This window comes from Bombina bombina, chromosome 6, assembly GCF_027579735.1.
Source record: "Bombina bombina isolate aBomBom1 chromosome 6, aBomBom1.pri, whole genome shotgun sequence".
Taxonomy (NCBI): domain Eukaryota; kingdom Metazoa; phylum Chordata; class Amphibia; order Anura; family Bombinatoridae; genus Bombina; species Bombina bombina.
The window spans coordinates 708,608,572-708,630,158 of NC_069504.1; the positions used below are offsets into that span (position 1 = coordinate 708,608,572).

The 21,587-nt window shown below is 38.0% G+C and overlaps 1 protein-coding gene across 2 annotated transcripts in view; it reads right to left on the bottom strand.

The window, feature by feature from the left end:
• Window positions 1–21,587, bottom strand: part of LOC128663510 (tetratricopeptide repeat protein 39A) — a 224,509-nt gene that overhangs the window by 58,021 nt on the left and 144,901 nt on the right. For both annotated transcript variants that reach the window (XM_053717871.1, XM_053717872.1), the window contains 5 exons: window positions 7,161–7,269; window positions 6,916–6,983; window positions 4,532–4,591; window positions 1,878–2,039; window positions 1,519–1,610 (listed from right to left, as the gene is read on the bottom strand). In XM_053717871.1, coding sequence (XP_053573846.1) covers window positions 1,519–1,610; window positions 1,878–2,039; window positions 4,532–4,591; window positions 6,916–6,983; window positions 7,161–7,269 — 491 coding nt within the window. The remainder of the gene's footprint in view (window positions 1–1,518; window positions 1,611–1,877; window positions 2,040–4,531; window positions 4,592–6,915; window positions 6,984–7,160; window positions 7,270–21,587) is intronic.

Genomic DNA, 21,587 nt, shown 5'->3' on the forward strand with positions numbered 1-21,587 from the left:
AAATGGTATGACAGTCAAACAAATTGACTGAGAACATATGCAAATCCAAATAAGCCAACCAGGGAGGCATCTCCCAAATAACCAATCCGGGACAAGCATGGGTAAGGGCCTATCCAATTCTTGTGGGAATGATTAAAGAAAAGGAGGGGGGATTCTTTATTTTTTGAATAAAGACCCACACACACAGTAGACAAGGGGCAAACAGACTCAAAGAAGCATAAAGTTTTGGAGAGGAAAATACATAGGCTTTGTGCCAAGTATATTCTCTGCCATTTTGGGACACTTTCTTGAACAAAGGAAGATTAACAATTTTGAGGCCGTTACCTTTACACATAGTGGATAAATCCTTCTTAGATGACTCACAAGAAATTCTGGAAACTGAATAATCATTTGGTTATGTGGTAACATATGGCAGTGACTATAATGCAATATTTTAAAGCAAATACATTCATTGTTGCTACAGTTTAATTGAAGTTAGTAATTTTAAAAGGGAACTTTGTATTTTAAGCTTATGTTCATAATCCTGTGTAGTTTAAAACTATTCATATTTAGCGATAAGTAATTTATTTGCTAGATAAAGGTCCTTTTTTTTCAAATCTCTAAGTCAGGCTTATTATTGTAAGTAAATCTCTCTGGTGTGTATTAAGTTATTTGCAGCTGTATGTATATATATATATATATATATATATATACATACACACACACACACACTGTATATATATATATATATATATATATATATATATATATATATATATATTTAGAATTTGTCTTTTTGTAGCTAAATAAATATTTCAGGTCAGACGTATTGGCATATAAATTGGCTGTCTGCATTAATAATATCTAACATTTCTGATGTTTTTAATTTATGTTATATAGAATCATTTGTGGGCTAAATAACTTAATTATACTTATATCTGAAAGTTATCTTAAATCTATTGAGACCCAGTAAGATTTGTGTGAAGTATCTTGGTATATTGTTTATCTAAACACTGAAGTGAGCAGTCCATATTCTGGTATTTTATTCTGGTATTGCGATTCAATGTGAGTAAGGTTAATTTTAAAGGTATATTTTTTTTATGATCTGCTGTATAGAATATTGTAACTGAATAAGCGTGTATAATTTGATTCATAGACTGGTTTCTATAAAATATATTGCAATGTGTATATAAATCTTAACTAATCTAAAGAATTTAGGAATAATTATTCATTTCAATTGTTTTGTATATACATTTCAATTGAAGGTTGTATTAAAGAATAATATAAATGAATTGTATTATAACCCTGGTATATACTGACACAAATATTATAGTAAGTGTCCTTTTAGCTGTATAAGTCAAGTCATTACATGACTGAAACCAAACTGACATTTCAAGCACCCGCCATCCTCACACATATCTCTTCCCCTATTGAAAGTCGTTACTAATTCTCCATCTGACCTCACACACACAGATCTGCCTCTAAATGTGCACCTTCAGCTAGAGTCTGCCCTGCAGTACCCTGTTCCAGACCATTTACCTGAACAAATCTACTTCATTCTCTCCAAAGGGTCGTGGTTCATTAGGGGATAACATACTGAGGAACGCTGCCTTCATATATACATACATGGCCTAGACCAGAGAGAAGCAGATTGGTGAAACGTTTACAAAGGGCGGGATGCATGAGGATAGATTATAATGGGAGAGAGAATGAGCAGCAGGACACAGAAAAGGAGAAGGGATGCAAGTGCAGAGAATAAAACGAGAAATGTAACTAGGAAGGTACAAGATGGAAGAAGCTAGTTATAGACATGGAGGTAGAAATAACAGTTGAGTATGTGCAGGGAGAGAGCAGATGTAAAGGAGAAAGGAATCACAAAACTGCTAAATATGAAGTACCTTTGACCACCGGTTTTCTTTGCTCAGTAAATCCGCATAGAAATACGCCACCTTCCACATCCCTTTATAGGCAAAGCACCACATTAGCTCCCAGTAACACATGTGGTGGAACTGCTTCCAGGACTGCTGCACTGAGCATCCCACCTCAAACCAACGGACAGCCTACAGCAACATACAGTAAGATGAACAGAGGTGGGAGGTTGTTATTATTAGAGGATATCTGGACATAGAGAAGGACCATAAGAGCTAAGGAAATTAACAGCAGGAAGGGGATCCAGGGAGGTAAGTAAAGAGATGGAGTTTAGTTATTATAGAATTTACCATATTTATTTAAAAACACATATATTATTATGTTAGATTCACTAGCAGCCTCCCCACTTCATCAGTCAGTCTAACCAATTCTTTTTTTTTTTTTTTTTTTTTTCCAGTAGTGAAATTAGGTTTATTGGATTAACAGAAAATGTGCAATATGCATCAAAACGAAATTAGACAGGTGCATACATTTGGGCACCCTTTTTTATTTTTTTATTATTTATTTGAGGTTAACATAACAACCACCAAATGTCAACAGAGTTCACACAGTAGAGATCCATACATCAAGATACTAGTAATGCTAACAATTGATCTACAGTGACACATGAACCTCATCATTCTGTTACATCAGAGTATTGCAGACATTTTTATATATAACAAAGAAAGCAAACCTCAGATTTTAAAGAAGCTAAGCCACACGAATAGCCTTGCAGTATAATGTTTCATTAATTAACATAAAATTACTACCAAACACTTTCTGCATCAATATTTATTAAACCTGATGTGATATCGACTATTAGGTTCTAACCATATCTAAACACGTCCTATTGGACAGTCCTGTTGGGTTGTGGAGGAGGGGGGGGCGGTCAGGCGGGAGAAAAGAAGAGAAAAAAAAAAAAAAAAGTGGCGTTTTCAACTATCTTATTATATTATTTCTATATCTTCTGATAAATTCTAACCACTTACATTCAAATCTATCTTGTTGGATTTTTCCAGTATTAGAGCTGTCAAGTTGTTCTAATATGTATTGGGAATGCAGTAAAAAAGTTAGGTTATTAATTGTTGGTGCCCTTGTAGAATTCCAGTTTTTCAGAATGAGATATCTCCCTCCCAAAATTACTGTGTTGATAAACTCGATATTAGGGACATACTCCACAAGATCACTCCGATCTATTAAGAAAATGGTATGTTGCAGTTCTATTACTATCTGGATAGAGAGTACCCTATTCAGCCAGAATTGGATTCTTCGCCAGAATTGTTGAATCTTTGCACATCTCCAAATCATATGGACCAGGTCGGCATCAACAGAGCTACAGCGAGGGCACAAATACAGCGAATTCCCAAACCATCTATTTAGGCTAGCCGGGGTTATATGAATACGATTTATGACTTTGAAGTGTGACTCTCGCCAGGAGGCAGATAAGGTAGCATGTTCCACCAGAATTATACTGTGTTTTATTTTATCAGGATTTAGGGTTTGAATATCTCTACTCCATTTTGAGTAAATATCTATTAAATTCGCTTCTCCAATCTCGAGAAGCACCATCCTATACCAGTAGCTAATGGCATGTTTGCCTGCCTTAAACAGGGCAAGGCCCATTTTAATACCTGGGTGTAGGTATTCTCTGGCAGGATCTTTGATGGTTTCAGTGTACCAGTGCCGCACCTGTAAGTAGGCATAAAAATCTGTATTTTTAAGCTGGTAACGAGTTCTTAAGGCTGCGAAAGTATATACCCCAGTAGTTTCTGGATCCCTAAATTGTAATAGGTACGGCAGGCCCAACGTAGTCCATCTACTAAATACTTTGTTCCTAATACCCGGAATAAAACACGGATTCCCTGTAATAGGTACAGAGTCTGAAATTAGTGGGCTGTCCTTCATACTAGACCGAATAAACTGCCATGCTTTAATAATGTGGAATATTGTAGATTTGATTTTAATCTTATATGGTAGATCCTTAATAGGGCAGTGTAATAGAGCCGCCAGGCTGAACGGAGTGACCAGTTTTTGCTCTATTTCGATAGAAGCGATGTGCGACCCTCCAGTAAGCCAATCCATGGCGACCTTTGCCAAACATATTTTATTATAGGTCGAAAAGCTAGGAAGTGCTAAACCTCCACATTGTCTGGGCTGCAAAAGTTTCTGTAAGGCAATACGTTTCTTGCCCATCCCCCATACAAACAGCCTGATGGAACTATCCAAGCATTTAAGATCTAGTTTTGTTAGAGGGATTGGAATATTTTGCATTATGTACTGCAATTTGGGTAATATGATCATTTTTATCAAATTAATTTTTGCCGTCAGTGACAGCGGTAACTTTGCCCAGTTTCTAAGATCTAATTGGATTTTGTTTAGTAATGGGAAGTAGTTCAACGAATACCATTCCGCCGGGTTTGTACTAATTTTAATTCCTAAATACGTGATATATTATTATTATTATGTTAGATTCACTAGCAGCCTCCCCCACTTCATCAGTCAGTCTCACCAATTCTTATGTTCCCTCATGCAGCAAATTCACTGAACCAAGTATGTGAGCATTAATGAGTGGTTTCCACAGAATAAAATAGGAGCAAAATCCCAAGTGAACTGATCAACAGATAGATCCTATTAACTTCCTTACCTCATCAATGTTACCTTTAATTTCTTCAATCCTCCCAGCAAAGAAAAGGAAGATGGCGCTCTGAGAGGGGAAGGAAGAACATACAATTATTCAGCAGGTTAGAGCACTGGCAGAAACTACACTCTCACTAAATAATCAATAGTCTCTAACAAAACAACTATGGTCTAGATTACAAGTGGAGCACTAATTTATTGCGCGCCCGTAAATGGGCACGCAATAAATAACCAGCCATTACAAGTGACCTCTGGTTAATTTCAAAATAACCTCCAATTGCCCCCAAAATTAAGAATGAATATATATATATAAAATTATTTTTTTATTTTAAAAAAATAAAATAATCTAGCATTTTTTAATAATAAAAAAAACCCTGGGAAAACGTTTTTCCCTTTACATAGTGGTCTAAGAAGGGAACTGTGTAATCCCTATAAATATATATGTATATGCTTATATACATATACATATATTTATAGAAAGAAACAAAAGGTGGCACACGGTATGGAGGCTATGCCTTTATTAGGAATAGCAACGTTTCGGGGCACCTGTCCCTTTCTCAAGCTTTTGTTTCTATATTATATATTATATATATGTGTGTAAAACTTTGTCTTTTTATTGTATTGTTTCTCCGTTGTACTTCTATCCTTGTACCCATGGACAGCGCTGTGGAATCTGTTGGCGCTTTATAAATAAAGAATAATAATAATAACTCTTGCTTTAACCAGGGGCTGCTTCGGCGTCTGTCCCGGAGTGAAAGTCGACTGACCAAACTAAGTGTTTGCAGTCTTTATATAAACTAAATACGTTCCCCTTTTAGGTATACAGCCAAGGTGAGGTAAAGTTCATTCTTGAAAAGGCACATAAAGCACTATAACGAAGTGATATAAAACTCATACCTTTATTGAAGTCGTATAAAAAAAGAGCAATGTAGTTACCAGGAGACGTAGGTACTAGCGGAGGGTGACGTCATCTGACGTGTTTCACGCCTTACTCGCGCTTTGACAAAAAAGGAATGAACTTTACCTTACCTTGGCTGTATACCTAACAACAATATTTTGCGCTCCACTTATAATCTAGCTCTATATATATTATCAATCTATAAACAACTAAATTGTGTTATAAGTTGGGATGTCCACTATTATTAAAAAATACACCAAGTGAAATCCTTAGTGTAAATTAGCTAGAACAGCTAGACTAAGTTAAATATTTAGGCCTACTAAACTTATTATGTATCTGAAAATGCACTTTATATAATCGACTTTACTGAAAAGAACAAAATCAATCCATGGTGAAATGATAACAATATAACAAAACATATAGGGCCAGATTACAAATGGCTTGATATTTAGCACTTTAACTTGCGCACAAACACTGCCAGAAGTAAACTTTTAACGTGCATGGGTTAGCGCATGTATTACAAGCTGAAAGCAAAAAGTTTGCTGCAAGCGAAACTCAATCCTCAATAACTTCAAATATTGTGACCGTGTCTACTCCCCATAGATTTCAATGCACAAACTGAAAAAAAACTCTTATCGCTCCCCGACATGCATTAGACCAACTGTGCTACCCGAAGGTAGTTATGAATATTTTACATTCCAATGTTCTTCACATAGAAGAAAATGTTCTATTTATTTTATTTTTGGGGGGCTTTTGCAGTCGCGTTAACTTTCAACTTGTAATATGTGCGCAAGTTAGCATGGTAGCTATATTTCAATATCGTACACGCTAACGTTACCTCACCACTTTTAATCTGGCACATAATATTTATTTATAATGTAAATTAGTATTTGTGTTATTCTTTGTGTAGATTTGGCTTTTAAATAAACTTTCTATCTAACATTTTTGATAACACTTTTTCATTTAAGTCAATGGGCTAGATTAATGGATGAGCATTAGGCTGCTGAAGGGCATATAATTTAAACACCACTGATTGGCTTAGAAGTAGTGTCTACTTGGGAGCGTCAGTTCTCTGTGGCTCTCGAGTAGTGCTATAACTATGTATTTAACCCCTTTGGAGGGTTACAAATATTTAAGTGTTTTCAGTAAGAGTATATCATTCATATATGAATATATACTCACAAACACATACCTAAAAGGATTTTAGTATGCCTATATATTCCCTTTGGGCTTAAATAGCAATAATAATTATATGAAATACCTGTTAACATGAAACAAATTTTGTTTAACACATTTTAAATATAATGGACCTACAGTTAAAAAACTGTATCAATTACTGTCAGTATATTTAATACTACTGTTTGTCAGTGGAGCAGGACATTTTTCATCAAATGCAAAACCAAATTTAGATTTACCTAAACAACTACATATGCAGTGCCCAAATAGAATATGTCTGCTGTCACCAGAATATCTGTGTATTTCCCCCTCCTCACCTTTGGGTAGCGACTTAGGTACGGCTGTAAAAGGGACTCTGCTTCAGTGACACTAACATCACCTGTCCCTGCAATAAAAGCACAGATAGATAGTCAGATCCTCTGACTGCAGATTGACACAGATAATAAGGAGCCCAGTGGCTGTGGAGTCTTGGTTCAACTAACTGATACAGAGCAACATACAGAAGGGGTATTGGGTAATAAACATGTCTGCCTTTTCCTAAGAAGATGTAGATGGTTCTCACCAAGGATGAAGCTGAGGAACGTGTAATAGCAAAGTAGCAGCATTGTGCACAGCAAGGACCTCAGGGTATGGGATGTGGCTCCATCATGTAACTGAGACAGACCATAGTCCTGAGGAGAGAGGAGTTATAATGACGTGAGTCGGAGGTAAGACAAAGAAATGAAGAACAAATAAATGATAACATAAGAATGAGGAGTACAGAAAGAGTGAGAGAGGAGACTGTTTTAAGAAAGTTAGGAAGTGTCTAGAAATAGGCATGAGATGAAAGAAGGCCGACCATAAGACAGGAAGGAATGCAGTTTAATATTACACTCAGTTGAGTCTCTATGGGCAGGAATTCCATATGCTTGCCAAATAGTTGTGTTGTCTCCTTTGGGTTGCATAGGACAACTGATGTGTTCTGTGCAAGAGGCAGGTCCTACAGTTCTACAGGCATACCACCCAGTACTGTAAAAAAGGGTAGAAAGCCAACTGAGGCAGCACTATATAAATAAACTAAATAATAAAGTACCATAAACCAACTTCCTGAGAAAACACATACTTTCACTTAAAACAGCTATTGCTAAGATAAGCTTTTGCTATATGCACTATTATTAAATGCTTTATGTGAGGGGAAGCCATATTGTTGATGATCAATCACAGGGACAGGAAGTGACCTGGGAAATATGATTTGGAGAGGTTATTTCCAATGAAATTGTAAGAGCCCAGTGAACTGGTTAGCTATTGATGATGATGATGGTGGTGGTGGTGGTGGTGATTTTTTCCAGTGGCTAGATTCCTGGCAAACCAGACACATGTGGTAGGTTCCAGTGTCCAGTGCTTCCTCGCCACTTACTGGTTAATTTAAATTTAGTGAATCTAAATTTAAATTAACCAGTATATACCCAAGTATCTATACCCAAGTAAATTAATTTCCTCTCAAATAAAATACATATCAATCTGAATACTAAACTTGGTAGTATCACTATAAAATAACATGATTATTGCAATGTTTTCATCACTTGCTGGGTTTTTGCTGGAAACCTCTTGCCATGAGAGTGGTGCTGATCTTCTTGCTGTACTTCCAAATCAACTAAAGCCTGGCAGCCAAATCTGGTCAACTCACTTTACAAAGACTATGGATAAATAGTTGTGAGGGCCACCCAATGAAAGTGGCAACAAGCAGAATGAACAGAAAAAGAGGGAGTAATGTTGGCTAGGTTAGTGAACAGACTAATTTAGATGGGTAGATGGAAAGGGGCAGTCTAAAAGAGAAGGAAAGTAACAGACCAAGTGGGTGAGAGGAACGAATCCTGAACCTGGGTTTAAAAACATAATTTATGTAAGAACTTACCTGATAAATTCATTTCTTTCATATTGGCAAGAGTCCATGAGCTAGTGACGTATGGGATATACAATCCTACCAGGAGGGGCAAAGTTTCCCAAACCTCAAAATGCCTCACCACACCCACAATTCAGTTTAACAAATAGCCAAGTAGTGGGGTGATAGAAAAAGGAGTAAAAAGCATAAAAAAAAAGGAACTGGAAATAATTGTGCTTTATACAAAAAATCATAACCACAAAAAAGGGTGGGTCTCATGGACTCTTGGCAATATGAAAGAAATACATTTTTCAGGTAAGTTCTTTCATGTAATTGGCAAGAGTCCATGAGCTAGTGACGTATGGGATAGCAATACCCAAGATGTGGAACTCCACAGAAGAGTCACTAGAGAGGGAGGGATAAAAATAAAAACAGCCATTTTCCGCTGAAAAAATTAAATCCACACCCAAAAAAATAAGTTTTTCTCATAAATGGAAAGAAAAAACTTAAAACGTAAGCAGAGGCATCAAACTGAAACAGCTGCCTGAAGAACTTTTCTACCAAGAACTGCTTCTGAAGAGGCAAATACATCAAAACGGTAGAATTTAGTAAATGTATGCAAAGAAGACCAAGTTGCTGCTTTGCAAATATGATCAACTGAAGCTTCATTCTTAAAAGCCCATGAAGTGGAGACTGATCTAGTAGAATGAGTTGTGATTCTCTGAGGCGGAGCCTGTCCCAACTCCAAATAAGCCTGATGAATCAAAAGCTTTAACAAAGATGCCAAGGAAATGGCAGAAGCTTTCTGACCTTTCCTAGAACCAGAAAAGACAACAAATAGACAAGAAGTCTTCCTGAAATCTTTAGTAGCTTCCACATAATATTTCAGAGCTCTTACAACATCCAGAGAATGAAAACATCTCTCCAAAGAATTCTTAGGATTAGGACACAAAGAGGGGACAACAATTTCCCTATTAATATTGTTTGAATTTACAACCTTAGGTAGAAATTTAAATGACGTCCGCAAAACTGCCTTATCCTGATGGAAAATCAGAAAAGGAGAATCACAAGAAAGAGCAGATCATTCGGAAACTCTTCTAGCAGAAGAGATAGCCAAAGGGAACAACACTTTCCAAGAAAGTTGTTTAATATCCAAGGAATGTATAGGCTCAAAAGGAGGAGCCTGTAAAGCCTTCAAAACCAAATTAAAGGGACAGTCTAGACCCAATATTTATTCTTTACTACTTATTGTTACATACCAAACAAGTATCTTGCAATGGTTTCAACATTTATAAGCTTCTAAGTAGTACATGAAACTTTTAAATAATCATTATTTGTTAGCAACTGAAAATGGCCACCAAGCTCCACCCACTGCTTTCTTCTTCTCTAACTAGCCCTTGTCTTGTGTGACAGTTTAGCAGTGCACGTTTACTATTTTTCAGTTAGCTATTTCAAATTGTATATGTTCAGTTTTTTTGCCTCAGCTAGAAATGCAGGGGACATTTATTGTAGGCGGACCGGCATCAGTTCTATTATTATTGATAGTTATTGTGACTGTCTAGTGGCAGCTCTGTTTGCTTTTTACTTGTGATTTTTTTTCTACTGTGAGTGATTATCATATAAATAATCTTTATATTCTTGTGGTATTTTTTTTTTTTTATTTTCTTCAATTATAAAATCTATGGACATTTAACTCCTCATTACTTTAAAAAAATGTTTTTTCCTGATTTCCCTATCTCTGCACGCAGACACAGCTATGCACCTCCCCCTCATTTCATGTATAGTTGTGCCAGCAGTAGCAATTTGATTGTGCTCAGTGCTCGTGGCTATCTATTACATGAAGGGTGCTGCAGTGCTGTGAGCCGGTGGCTACTGTCCATTGGTAATATTTTGCTTCTTTTTCTGTAGTTACAACTCATGATCACTCCTTTTAGTTTTGTGAGAGGAGAATAAGCCAGAGCTTGTCATTTAGAGTAGGAGGTGTACTAAGCTCACTTATCAGCTAGTCTGTGTTGATTTTGTGTGCAGGTAATTTATCCCTTTGTATGTCATTTGCAAACCTTAGTTTTAGGACCACAAACTATCCTTATGACTTAATACTGTGGATTTGTAAATGTCATTTGCAATTTATCTTGCTTATTAATCTAAGTTTCCTTAGATCCTTACTTTAAAAAAATATGAAACTCCAGTCCCCCTCCTCATCTCTATCTTTCTGGCTGTTATGCAATCCTCCTGCCCAGTGGAGAACTTGCAATTTTTGGCTCAGGGTGTAATTATAATCCAGTGGCCCAGCCCCCAGGTGCAGCAGTTTAACATTAGTAGAACTAGTAGTAGTAGGAATGTTTTTCTAGCTATAAATGCAAGTAATAGCTTAGATCACATACATCCTGTTGCATCCGTATTCATACACCTGTAGAACTATTTATATAAAATATACATCCAAATGAGATGTCAGTTTACCTAAATGCCCAAATCAAAGATCAGGTCAGATACACAGCTATTTCATGCCAGTGATATGTAAAAAATAATACTTCTGAACAGACAAATGGACTTAGCAGCCCCCTTTGATGCTGTTAAATGCCTTAATAAAAACTCATATTCAATGTTTGATGCTTGCAGACCACTTTATGCCAGCTCTGTGCCTAATAAGACCTTATATCATATACATAGTCTCTTTGAGGTCCCATCATGCAAGCTATATACCTAAATTAGAGCCCAGAGCACGAACATAACACTTGGATATTCTTCACAGAATGGCCATACAGCTAGGTCAATCAAAGTGAGGATAGAGGACCACCAGAACAAGACCCTGTCATGGCCAGCCCAATCTCCAGACCTGAACCACATGAAGAGGAAGATGGATGGTCACAAGCCATCAAACAAAGCTGAACTGCTTGTAGTTTTGCGCCAGGAGTAACAAAGTCACCACAGCAATGTGAAAGACAGGTGGAGAACAAGCGAAGACACATGGAAGCTGTGACTGATAATTAGGGTTATTCCACCATTGATTTCTGAACTTTTGCTAAGTTAAAGTGAAGGTAAACTTTGATAAATGAAAGTTTTTTTAAAAATACTATTAAAAACAGGGGCACTTTTTTTTCATCAAAGTTTAGAAAGCAGCCGTTTTGAATAAAAACATAATTTATGCTTACCTGATAAATTCCTTTCTTCTGTAGTGTGATCAGTCCACGGGTCATCATTACTTGTGGGATATTATCTGCTCCCCTACAGGAAGTGCAAGAGGATTCACCCAGCAGAGCTGCCACATAGCTCCTCCCCTCTACGTCACCCCCAGTCATTCGACCAAGGACCAACGAGAAAGGAGAAGCCAAGGGTGTAGTGGTGACTGGAGTATAATTTAAAAAATATTTACCTGCCTTAAAAAACAGGGCGGGCCGTGGACTGATCACACTACAGAAGAAAGGAATTTATCAGGTAAGCATAAATTATGTTTTCTTCTGTTAAGTGTGATCAGTCCACGGGTCATCATTACTTGTGGGATACCAATACCAAAGCAAAAGTACACGGATGACGGGAGGGATAGGCAGGCTCTTTATACAGAAGGAACCACTGCCTGAAGAACCTTTCTCCCAAAAATAGCCTCCGAGGAAGCAAAAGTGTCAAATTTGTAAAATTTGGAAAAAGTATGAAGCGAAGACCAAGTTGCAGCCTTGCAAATCTGTTCAACAGAGGCCTCATTCTTAAAGGCCCAAGTGGAAGCCACAGCTCTAGTGGAATGAGCTGTAATTCTTTCAGGAGGCTGCTGTCCAGCAGTCTCATAAGCTAAACGAATTATGCTACGAAGCCAAAAAGAGAGAGAGGTAGCAGAAGCTTTTTGACCTCTCCTCTGACCAGAGTAAACGACAAACAGGGAAGACGTTTGTCGAAAATCTTTAGTTGCCTGTAAATAAAATTTAAGGGCACGAGCTACATCCAGATTGTGCAAAAGACGTTCCTTCCTCGAAGAAGGATTTGGGCACAAGGATGGAACAACAATCTCCTGATTGATATTCCTGTTAGTGACTACCTTAGGTAAGAACCCAGGTTTAGTACGCAGAACTACCTTATCCGAGTGAAAAATCAAATAAGGAGAATCACAATGTAAGGCTGATAACTCAGAGACTCTTCGAGCCGAGGAAATAGCCATTAAAAATAGAACTTTCCAAGATAACAACTTTATAACAATGGAATGAAGGGGTTCAAACGGAACACCCTGTAAAACGTTAAGAACAAGGTTTAAACTCCATGGTGGAGCCACAGCTTTAAACACAGGTTTAATCCTGGCCAAAGCCTGACAAAAAGCCTGAACGTCTGGAACTTCTGACAGACGCTTGTGTAACAGAATGGACAGAGCTGAGATCTGTCCCTTTAAGGAACTAGCGGATAACCCCTTTTCTAAACCTTCTTGTAGAAAGGACAATATCCTAGGAATCCTAACCTTACTCCAAGAGTAACCTTTGGATTCGCACCAATATAGGTATTTACGCCATATTTTATGGTAAATCTTTCTGGTAACAGGCTTCCTAGCCTGTATTAAGGTATCAATAACTGACTCAGAAAAACCACGCTTTGATAAGATCAAGCGTTCAATTTCCAAGCAGTCAGCTTCAGAGAAGTTAGATTTTGATGTTTGAAAGGACCCTGAATCAGAAGGTCCTGTTTCAGAGGTAACGACCAAGGTGGACAGAATGACATGTCCACCAGATCTGTATACCAAGTCCTGCGTGGCCATGCAGGCGCTATTAGAATCACTGATGCTTTCTCCTGTTTGATTCTGGCAATCAATCGAGGAAGCATCGGGAAAGGTGGAAACACATAAGCCATCCTGAAGGTCCATGGTGCTGTCAAGGCATCTATCAGGACCGCTCCCGGATCCCTGGATCTGGACCCGTAGCGCGGAAGCTTGGCGTTCTGTCGAGACGCCATGAGATCTATCTCTGGTTTGCCCCAACGTCGAAGTATTTGGGCAAAGACCTCTGGATGAAGTTCCCACTCCCCCGGATGAAAAGTCTGACGACTTAAGAAATCCGCCTCCCAGTTCTCCACTCCCGGGATGTGGATTGCAGACAGGTGGCAAGAGTGAGACTCTGCCCAGCGAATTATCTTCGATACTTCCATCATTGCTAGGGAGCTTCTTGTCCCTCCCTGATGGTTGATATAAGCTACAGTCGTGATGTTGTCCGACTGGAACCTGATGAACCCCCGAGTTGTTAACTGGGGTCAAGCCAGAAGAGCATTGAGGACTGCTCTCAATTCCAGAATGTTTATTGGAAGAAGACTCTCCTCCTGATTCCATAGTCCCTGAGCCTTCAGAGAATTCCAGACAGCGCCCCAACCTAGTAGGCTGGCGTCTGTTGTTACAATTGACCAGTCTGGCCTGCTGAATGGCATTCCCCTGGCCAGATGTGGCCGATAAAGCCACCATAGTAGAGAATTTCTGGTCTCTTGATTCAGATTTAGAGTGGGGGACAAATCTGAGTAATCCCCATTCCAGTGACTTAGCATGCACAGTTGCAGTGGTCTGAGATGTAGGCGTGCAAAAGGAACTATGTCCATTGCTGCTACCATTAGTCCGATTACCTCCATGCATTGAGCTACTGACGGGTGTTGAATAGAATGAAGGACACGGCATGCACTTTGAAGTTTTCAAACTTCAACAGAATCTATCAGAGTCCCCAGGAAGGGAACTCTTGTGAGTGGAAAGAGAGAACTTTTCTTTTCGTTCACTTTCCATCCATGCGACCTTAGAAATGCCAGTACTATCTCTGTATGAGATTTGGCAGTTTGAAGGCTTGAAGCTTGTATCAGTATGTCGTCTAAGTACGGAGCTACTGAAATTCCTCGCGGTCTTAGTACCGCCAGAAGAGTGCCCAGAACCTTTGTGAAGATTCTTGGAGCCGTAGCCAGTCCGAATGGAAGAGCTACAAACTGGTAATGCCTGTCTAAAAAGGCAAACCTTAGATACCGGTAATGGCTTTTGTGAATCGGTATGTGAAGGTAAGCATCCTTTAAATCCACTGTGGTCATGTACTGACCCTCTTGGATCATGGGCAAAAATGTTCGAATAGTTTCCATCTTGAACGATGGAACTCTTAGGAATTTGTTTAGGATCTTTAAATCCAAGATTGGCCTGAAGGTTCCCTCTTTTTTGGGAACTACAAACAGATTTGAGTAAAACCCTTGTCCTTGTTCCAACCGCGGAACTGGATGGATCACTCCCATTAATAAAAGATCTTGTACGCAGCGTAGAAACGCTTCCTTCTTTGTTAGGTTTGTTGACAACCTTGACAGATGAAATCTCCCTCTTGGGGGAGAGGATTTGAAGTCCAGAAGGTATCCCTGAGATATGATCTCTAACGCCCAGGGATCCTGAACATCTCTTGCCCAAGCCTGGGCGAAGAGGGAAAGTCTGCCCCCCACTAGATCCGGTCCCGGATCGGGGGCCCTCAATTCATGCTGTCTTAGGGGCAGCAGCAGGTTTTCTGGCCTGTTTGCCCCTGTTCCAGGACTGGTTAGGTTTCCAGCCTTGTCTGTAGCGAGCAACAGCTCCTTCCTGTTTTGGTGCAGAGGAAGTTGATGCTGCTCCTGCTTTGAAATTACGAAAGGAACGAAAATTGGACTGTCTAGCCTTGGCTTTGGCCTTGTCCTGAGGCAGGGCATGACCTTTACCTCCTGTAATGTCAGCAATAATCTCTTTCAAGCCGGGCCCGAATAAGGTCTGCCCTTTGAAAGGAATATTAAGCAATTTAGATTTAGACGTAACATCAGCTGACCAGGATTTCAGCCACAGAGCTCTGCGTGCCTGAATGGCGAATCCTGAATTTTTAGCCGCAAGTTTAGTTAAATGTACTACGGCATCTGAAATAAATGAATTAGCTAACTTAAGGAATTTAAGTTTGTGTGTGATGTCATCTAGTGTGGATGATTGAAGTGTCTCTTCCAGAGACTCAAACCAAAATGCTGCTGCAGCCGTGACAGGCGCAATACATGCAAGAGGTTGCAATATAAACCCTTGTTGAACAAACATTTTCTTAAGGTAACCCTCTAATTTTTTATCCATTGGATCTGAAAAAGCACAGCTATCCTCCACTGGGATAGTGGTACGCTTAGCTAAAGTAGAAACTGCTCCCTCCACCTTAGAGACCATTTGCCATAAGTCCCGTGTGGCGGCGTCTATTGGAAACATCTTTCTGAATATAGGAGGGGGTGAGAAAGGTACACCGGGTCTATCCCACTCCTTAGTAACAATGTCAGTAAGTCTCTTAGGTATAGGAAAAACGTCAGTACTCGTCGGTACCGCAAAATATTTATCCAACCTACACATTTTCTCTGGGATTGCAACTGTGTTACAATCATTCAGAGCCGCTAATACCTCCCCTAGTAACACACGGAGGTTTTCAAGCTTAAATTTAAAATTTGAAATGTCTGAGTCCAGTTTATTTGGATCAGAACCGTCACCCACAGAATGAAGCTCTCCGTCTTCACGTTCTGCAAACTGTGACGCAGTATCAGACATGGCCCTTGCATTATCAGCGCACTCTGTTCTCACCCCAGAGTGATCACGTTTACCTCTTAGTTCTGGTAGTTTAGCCAAAACTTCAGTCATAACAGTAGCCATATCTTGTAATGTGATTTGTAATGGCCGCCCAGATGTACTCGGCGCTACAATATCACGCACCTCCTGAGCGGGAGATGCAGGTACTGACACGTGAGGCGAGTTAGTCGGCATAACTCTCCCCTCGTTGTTTGGTGAAATATGTTCAATTTGTACAGATTGACTGTTTTTTAAAGTAGCATCAATACATTTAGTACATAAATTTCTATTGGGCTCCACTTTGGCATTAACACATATAGCACAGAGATATTCCTCTGAATCAGACATGTTTAACACACTAGCAAATAAACAGCAACTTGAAAATACTTTTCAAAGTAATTTACAAATAATATGAAAACGAACTGTGCCTTTAAGAAGCACAGAAAAAAATTATAACAGTTAAAATAATTAAGTTATAGCATCAATCTTTGTCAGAATATACAGTTTTAGCAAAGGATTGTTCCCCTCAGCAATTAAACAACACAACTTTAGCAAAGGTTTAATCCCATTAGCAAAGATAACAATTTCTGAAAGCAGGAAACAAATTACAGAATAAACGTTTTTACCTCAGTCAAACTATAATTCTCACAGCTCTGCTGAGAGAAATTACCTCCCTCAAAATAAGTTTGAAGACCCCTGAGCTCTGTAGAGATGAACCGGATCATGCAGGGAATACAATTAGTTGCTGACTGAAATATTTGATGCATAGTAAAAGCGCCCCTCCCCCACACACACAGCAGTGAGGGAGAACAGAAACTGACAGAAAAAACAGATTTAAGCAACTGCCAAGTGGAAAAATAGTGCCCAAACATTTATTCACTCAGTACCTCAGTAAATGAAAACGATTTTACATTCCAGCAAAAACATTAAACATAATCTCTAGTTATTAAACAGCTTAATGTACTTCTTACAGTGTAATTCTAGTGAAGTACCATTCTCCCAGAATACTGAAGTGTAAAGTATACATACATGACATTATATCGGTATGGCAGGATTTTCTCATCAATTCCATTGTCAGAAAATAAAAACTGCTACATACCTCTATGCAGATTCATCTGCCCGCTGTCCCCTGATCTGAAGTTTACCTCACTCCTCAGATGGCCGAGAACAGCAATATGATCTTAACTACTCCGGCTAAAATCATAGCAAAACTCTGGTAGATTCTTCCTCAAACTCTGCCAGAGAGGTAATAACACACTCCGGTGTTATTTTAAAATAACAAACTTTTGATTGAAGATATAAAACTAAGTATAATCACCATAGTCCTCTCACACGACCTATCTAGTTGCTGGGTGCAAGAGAATGACTGGGGGTGACGTAGAGGGGAGGAGCTATGTGGCAGCTCTGCTGGGTGAATCCTCTTGCACTTCCTGTAGGGGAGCAGATAATATCCCACAAGTAATGATGACCCGTGGACTGATCACACTTAACAGAAGAAAACTTACCTTTGTTTTTTTCACAGCCAGAGCAGCTTCCCGCACCCGGAGATCCTCTTTTCACACGTCATCAATGACTAATCCAGCTTCCTCCAATCATGGCTTTCCCCCCAGGGTAGTCATTGCCTGAGGCCATGCCGTGATTGGAGGAAGATGGATTAGTCATTGATGACGTGTGAAGAGAGGATCTCCAGGTGGATGAAGCTGCTCTGGCTACGAAAAAAAACAAAGGTAATTTTTTATTCAAAACGGCTGCTTTCTAAACTTTGATGAATGAAAGTGCCACTGTTTTTAATAGTATTTTTAAAAAACGGGCTTTCATTCATCAAATTTTATCTTCACTTTAAAACATTTGTATTGTGTTGTTTAAAAATGTAACTTGTTTTCATTGCAATATAAATATGAAGTTCTTAAAACACTACATATTTTTGTTATTTTGACCAGTTGTCATTTGCTGCAAATAAATGCTCTATGACAATAATTTTATTTTCATATTTGGGAGAAATGTTGTCAGTAGTTTATATAATAAAACAAAAATGTTAATTTGAGTCAATCGCATACCTATTAATAATGAAACCAGATAAACTGATCATTTTGCAATTGTCTCTTATTTTTTTTAAGATATACAGTATATATATATATATATATATATATATATATATATATATATATATGTGTGTGTGTAAAACATATATATATATATATATATATATATATATATATATATATATATATACATACACACACTGTATACACATATACATTAGTATATAATAATTATAAAATAAACATAAAAATGCATTATTTGGAAGCATATGCAAGAACAATTAATAGATTAGAAAAAAGAAAACAATGTGTAAGTGGTTGAAACAACTGCAGTAATAAATCCTGTAGCATATACACGCTTACACACATACACACACATATATATTCACATACATGCACAGACATATACAGATACACATATGTATACACTTACACATTTAACCATACACACACACGCATATATTCACATATATATATATATCACTAGAGGATTGCACTCCAAGCAAACAGGTAATCCAGTGCCCTGGGTGCAGCAAAACAAGCAAACAGACATATGGAAAAAAGCGCACTCCAAGGGATTCTTTTATATATATATATATATATATATATATATATACACACACATACAGATACACACACACATATATACATAACATAGATACAAAAACACACAGTCATACACATACAGATTATCAGATACACACATTTACACTTACAGACACATACATACAAAGACATTTACAGATGTATATATATACACACACACACACACACACACAGAGATAGATACACAAACTTTCATGCACACATTAGATGCACTCAGTATTAGTAGGATCATTTCAGGATAGGAGAATGTAACATGTATAAGAAAAAGTTGCTTTACTCTGGGAAAATTGCAAGGTTCCACAAGCTATGGCCACAAAAGCTATAACATTTTTTTAAAGGCAGACTTTAGGATTGCATCACTGGGATACATAATATCACCACTGTTAAGGTAAATATAGAAATGAAGTCACAACTGTAAAGACAATACATGCAGTTTGAAGTGCAAGACACAACAAAGTATTAACAGCATATGGATATGTGAAACCAGTATACATCTACCATCTAATATACTGTCAGCCCTTTCATTTTAATGCCCCCTCCCTTTCCTGGCCAGGCTGTCCTCCTCAGCTCTCCCGTTTCCCACCATAACATGTGCGCATAGAGAAACTGATTCAGAAGCGTATCTGTAGGTTGGCGATTTATTATTTAAAGTGACAGTCTACACCTTATGATAAGTTTTACTTACCTGTTAAATCATAATAAAAGTGTACTGCACTGGGTGCATTGTACATCTGATTGAAAGCATTAGCTGTAATTTTTGAAAAAGTTTAGTTTGATAGCAGCCTTAAATGGCAGATAAGCTCCTCTCACCGGTTCTTTCTTGTCCAGTTTGCATTTATCATAGGTGGCAGTTTATTCGGGACACTGAACCCAAAAATGTTCTTTCGTGATTCAGATAGAGCATGCAATTTTAAGCAACTTCTAATTTACACCTATTATCAAATTTTCTTCAATTTCTTGGTATCTTTATGCAAAAAGCAAGAATGTAAGTTTAGATGCTGACCCATTTTTGGTGAACAACCTGGGTTGTCCTTGCTGATTGGACAGCACCAATAAACAAGTGCTGTCCATGGCCTGAATAAAAATTTTGCTGGCTCCTTAGCTTAGATACCTTTTTTTTCAAATAAAGATAGCAAGAGAACGAATAAAAAATGATAATAGGAGTAAATTAGAAAGTGCTTAAAATTGCTGCTTTATCTGATCATGAAAGAAAAAAAAATTGGGTTTAGTGTCCCTTTAAGCAAATTAAAATTAAAATACAAGGAGTCTAACTTCCCCTCATTATCAAGTGCAAAGGAACATCTATATCAAAAATAGGATCTCACTAAAGATACTGTGATAAAAGCAATGATTGTGATAAAAGCAGCAAATGGCAACTGAGTATCTCTTTTTCATACAAAACTGTTTTGCATGATTCAGATTGATAAAAATTAGAAACCAGTGACTTCAACAATTGAGTTTTAATTTAGGAATTCTTGCCTGATGGCTATTAATCATATGCTGTTAAACACATATATTTTTGTAACTTGTCTTTTGCACAGGGATCACTATTGTAAGTTCTGGTGGTTTATTTGCCCTAATTACAGAGTGAATATTTGTCAAAGATCTTGTAAGCGGTTGCGTTGTAACAGTGACGTCAGAGGCTGGTGAGGCAGTGGCAGGATACGCCTTCATTCTTTAGATATCCTTTGTTGAAGAAATAGCAATGCACATGGGTGAGCCAATCACATGAGGTATCTATGTGCAGCCACCAATCAGCAGCTACTGAGCATATTTAGATATGATTTTCAACAAAGGACATCAAAATAATGAAGAAAATTAGATTTTAGATGTAAATTGGAAAGTTATTTAAATTTGCATATGGGTTTCATATGGGTTTCATGTACCTTTAAATGGTGTCTTCGAAAACTGGTCAACCTAGTAAACATCTGATTTTAGTCTAAAAGGATTGTAACAGAAACTCTTGCCAGATAACACAATGCTTGCTCTGATTATGAGATCTAGAAATCCATGCCCATTAAAATATGTTTAAAACATACTTTTTACTTTAATGCTGCAAATTATGCTTATAGATTCTTTCATTACATAAGGGATGAGAGTCAGAGGGGGAGGAAGAGAGACAGAGAGAGAGAGAAAGAGACCATGGGGGAGAACAACACATAAGGAGAGAGATAGATGGATAGATAGAGACACACACACACACACACACACAAGGGGGGGGGGGGGCACTGCATTTTAAAGTAATAAAACAGCAGAGCTACAGAGAGTTCAGAAAATTAGTCTATAATTTAGTGTGAAGTACAGAGGCAAGCTGCTAAGTTAGTGGGTGTAAAGTTTGAGTAAACAAAATACAAAAACGATCCTTTGCTGTAAAAGAGTAAAAAAAACACTAAACCACATTCATTAAATTATCATTTTCACTAACAGAATCCCTATCAGTAAAATCTTACTTTAATAAGATGTGGCTGAAACACTGCTCTCTGTGCCTCTATTCCTGCTCTGTATAAGGATTCAGGAAGTGACAGTGGCACATTCCACTGCACTTAGAGGGGAAGAACAGAACTCTCTTTTTCACTTTAGCAAAGCTAGCAGCTTCACAGGACAGCAACAAAATATATGAAAGTTGTTTTTTTCTGTTTTTGTTTTGTTTTATATGATTTAACATCCAGCCCCAACCCTATGTTCCACTTACTAATGCCTCTCGCTGGATTGGTTCAGCCCAAATAGGACTGCCTCAAATAAGCAGTTAATGGGCCATGCAATGATCTTAACCACTTGCATCTAGTAGATGGCGCAGCATGTTGTGTAATGGTGGGCAGACCTGCTTGTGCCTCTTCATTGCACAACATATAGCTGTGAGAAAAAAAAATGCTGGGAAAAAAAATTACAATTTTTTTTTTAAAGCCAATAAAAAAATATATATTTTTGCCCATATGAGAGGTGAAG